Consider the following 4,015-nt stretch of genomic DNA (forward strand, 5'->3'; position numbering starts at 1 on the left):
AAAGCACGTGTTCAAGAAATGGGAGATGTGCATTTCCCACTCATATCTCTATCAGCAAGCTACATGCCATAAAACAGAAATATATCAGAGGTGCAAAATCAAGACAAAAACCCACATAAACATGGTAGAATATACACATTGCTTTAAATTCAGAGGAGCTTGATTCTATAATCAACAGAGATAGATGGGGGAATTCCTGGATTCTGCTTTACTTTAGATTATTTTTATCTTGCTGTTTGCTGTAAAATTAATAAAGAGCTCTGAGGCCAGGAATCACAGCCCAGAACTTTCCTCCTCCTAGGTGAATCATCAGAGAGCAGAGTCAAATCTTGTTTGCTTTCTTCTGAGCTCTGAAACTCTTGCACTCCTTTCTGCACATTGGCAGAGAGCCTGGAGACAAAGGTTGGAGTCTGTTCAGGCTGAAGAAGATGAAGGATCACTTCCTGGGAATCATGCTTTAACAAGTAGGCTGAAATAAGTTGAAATCTTTGGAGGGAAAAATATGTAGTCTAGTATTAAAATGAAGGATAGTAGGTGCTAGACCTCACACAGGTCTCTGAAAATGACTCGTGTTTTACTCTGAATGAGCTATCTATATCCAAGGAATGTCCCATCTAACTTAAGCCTCTGATGTGTTGAGCTGAGCTGTTTTAGGCTCCCTCTTATGATCAATGGAGGGAGACAGGCACCTTCCAAGGATGTTTTTAACAACCTGAGATCTGCCGCCTTCTCTGCAAGCATTTCTCGTTCTTCCTGGTCTGTATCCAAGCTGAGTATGATACAAATCATAATTTCTTGAAATTAATTCAGACCTGTAGGGACTGAGCATTCAGACCCAAGTTCAGACAACACACTATGCTTAGCAACTCTCTGCTTGGCTCTCACCACGCTCAGCATCCAGGGCTTTTGAGAACTTCTTTCTATCCCCAATCTGCACAAATGCACCCACGATATGCAATTTCAGAATTTAATTCTACTTCAACAAGCAAAAAGATCTTAAGAGTATATACCTTAGTGCCCAGACTGGACTTTACAGTCTTTAGTTAGAGCCAGGTTGAGTCTTTGGTTAGATTCAGCTATGGATCGGGTCACTAATTTGTTAAAAAAAGTACCACTGGATTTCTGTGTGTGTACAGGCACACCAACACTCAAAACAAATTAACAAAAGACGGACACTGGAAGTAGGTGAACTACTAAAAATTTCAAGAACCAACCAAACAAATCAAATCTGTACTTTAGACTCTAAATTAACATCTGAAATAAATGTCTGTAGTTTACATACCTGTTCCTTTTTTGGTTGCCCCAGACAAATGTAGGATGATTAGACTTGCTACAACTGGAAGAGAAAAATGCATTAAATACCACAGTGTGATAGTGTCCACAATCAAATCAGTTGTAAACATCTATCTTAGAAGAATATAAATTAAATAGAATGAACTGTAAAACAGTTTCATATTTACTTACATCTTTAAATTTCATATTTTGTGTGAAAAAATTTCCTTGTGATCTGTGCTTGTATTAATCTTTGTAAATGTATCCAAATAAAGGGGAGATCTTTTAGGTTTAAAACAAAGTCCCAAGTCACTGATGTTTTCCTCTTTTTTCTTTTTTTTTAATATTAGAGGAAAAAAAATAGAAATGTTTATTTATATAAATAAGCTTGGGCCAGTAATAGAAAAGTGGCTGCTGCTTAACAGAGGGAAATACAGGCCTGCTAATTTTTAGTGCCACTGGACTCACTAATGTCTCTCGCTATGGCATAACATAATTCGAAAATTAGTATTGTGAGTATGAGAGAAGTGAGGGGTTGGGTTCTTCACATCCATCAAAGCATTTGCAAATTCCCAGAGAAGTAAATTATTGTGTATGCTTAACAGTCTCATTAATCTAGTTTGTTTGACTTGTCGAAAGGATGTGGCTTTGTACTGCAGTGAATCTGCAGCCTTTTCACTAATAGAAATCTCCTATCTCCAATTGGAGTTGGCCAGCTATGCCTCTTGGGAACAAATGTGGCCTTTCTGAGATGGTCTTCAACATGGAGATAATTCCTGAGTTTTTGGGAGTTTCTGAATATAACATTTTAACTAGAAAAGGCTAAGAGACAAACACATAGGTCAGTCATAAAGAGACTGCTTTGGAAGATCAAAGTGACTAACTAGCTACCTGATGAAGAAATCATGCACTGACAGCATCTTCTTGTTGTCACCCATATCTTCTATGTCTATTGAAGAAAGTAGGATAGCAAGAGCATAAGAGAACAGATCCATCCGTTCTTGGAGTGCTCAGGGTTTTGACCCCAGCTAGTTTGGCGTTAAGCCCGGACATAGTGCCCAGACTGCACTGATGTTAAAGTGGAGATGAACTTGTGTGTTTATTCTGAGTATTTTGAATCAATCAGCTGCCATTTGTATGGTTGACTATGACGAGGAATTGATGGACCTCTGGTCTTTAACAAATGCAACTGAACAGCATACTTTCCTCTTCTTATTCCTAAAAGATACCAAAAGTCATCATGGGCTGATAACTAGCTACCTAAATGATCCTTTCAAAGATGGTGCTTTCATATATTTTTCAGCTTTTATACTGCATATTGTGTGCAATTTTTACCCCAAAGGAAGCTAACTCCATGCTTCCAGTATTCTGATGACAGTGAGATCTCTATTTCTATGCCTTCGACCCATCGCATGTGACAGAGGGTTTGAGGCATGGATGATTCGTACCTTATTAAGCATGGAAAAGCTGAAGTTCTGGGAAAATGAAGGCTTGGCAGCATATTCACTATTTCTTGGTCAGGCTCACAGTCCCTGTGTCTTTTTGAATCCCTCAGCTAACAGAGACGGATGTTGGCAGAGCTGCTAGTTAAAAACTCTTCTGTGTCGTGGGCATTCAGTGAGAACGTTACATCTTCTGCTCGGATCTGAATCTTACCCAGCCATTCATGCCCTTACTCTCCTCAGGGATGGGTTCTGGAAATACATGGGCCTCTGCCCAGCAGCTGTGTCAGAATATGAAGGCAACACAGGATTCGCCCGTTTACTAAGCTGATGATTTACTTTAGCTGTGTTTCACACAGTGAACATACTGTATCTATCCCTGTAGTCCTCACCAATCAAACCCTAATTTCTCAATAGTATAAGGTGGATTGGTGCTATAATATGGAGCCAGTTGCCAGCATTCTTTCTGCCTGCAAATTTGTGGAAGCTAGAATAGGACACACAACAGTCAAACAAATTCCATGTGAGAAATGTTTCTTCTTAATAACAATTCATATCTGATTCTTACAAGTTCATTTCAAGTGCCTTTGTCTATTAGCTCTCCCCTTTTTTCTGTATGGAAAAAAATTGAAGTTCAGAGAAGTGAAAAGAGTTGATCCAAGTCACGGAGTTATTATTACCAAGACGCCATAAAAAACACAAGTCTTTTCAATTCCAGCTGTAACCACTAGAAAGGATGCTTCCAAGTCACAGAGCTATATTATTCCAAAGCAAGGAGTTATATATCATCATGTCAGTATTGATCATTAATAAGGAGTCAAAATAATCTTGATATGAAAATATAATAGACAAGAAGAGACTAAGAGACCAAGTTTGTGGTTTTCTTTCTGGGTATATCATATCTAACATCTGGATAGATTAAGTGAAATACTTCTCTTATATTTCAGTAAAAGAGAAAAACTCTTGATTTAGTGGCGTTAACACCAGCATCACCAAAACCTGTGTATTGCCAGAAAGCGATAAAAGTTATGGGCTTTATGGGAAAAGATAACACTTTTTTATTATTCTATGACCACTCGTCTTTTGCTTTCTCAAGGCAGAGTAAAAGAACAATGCTTTTCACAGAGAAAAAAAAAGAAAAAAAGAGTCTAAAGAAACCAATCATGCAATCTTCACTCATTGAAAACTGTCACTTGTGAAGCTTTGACAGTACAGCAACATTATTGTGACTATCTGGGCTTGGGAATTATTTTAAAGAAGTTTCCACCAAATTTTTTGTTGCATTCTCTCTCTTCCTCCTC

General features: G+C 38.1%; 1 protein-coding gene across 1 annotated transcript in view; it reads right to left on the minus strand.

Moving 5' to 3' along the window:
• The window catches only part of NETO1 (neuropilin (NRP) and tolloid (TLL)-like 1), a 63,405-nt gene extending 62,002 nt beyond the window's left edge, over nt 1-1,403 (minus strand). The window contains exon 1 of the mRNA XM_010192476.1: nt 1,283-1,403. Within this exon, the coding sequence (XP_010190778.1) occupies nt 1,283-1,403 (121 nt within the window). The remainder of the gene's footprint in view (nt 1-1,282) is intronic.
• Between the last annotated feature and the right edge of the window lie 2,612 nt (nt 1,404-4,015).

Source organism: Mesitornis unicolor, unplaced genomic scaffold (assembly GCF_000695765.1).
Source record: "Mesitornis unicolor isolate BGI_N332 unplaced genomic scaffold, ASM69576v1 scaffold25959, whole genome shotgun sequence".
NCBI lineage: Eukaryota > Metazoa > Chordata > Aves > Mesitornithiformes > Mesitornithidae > Mesitornis > Mesitornis unicolor.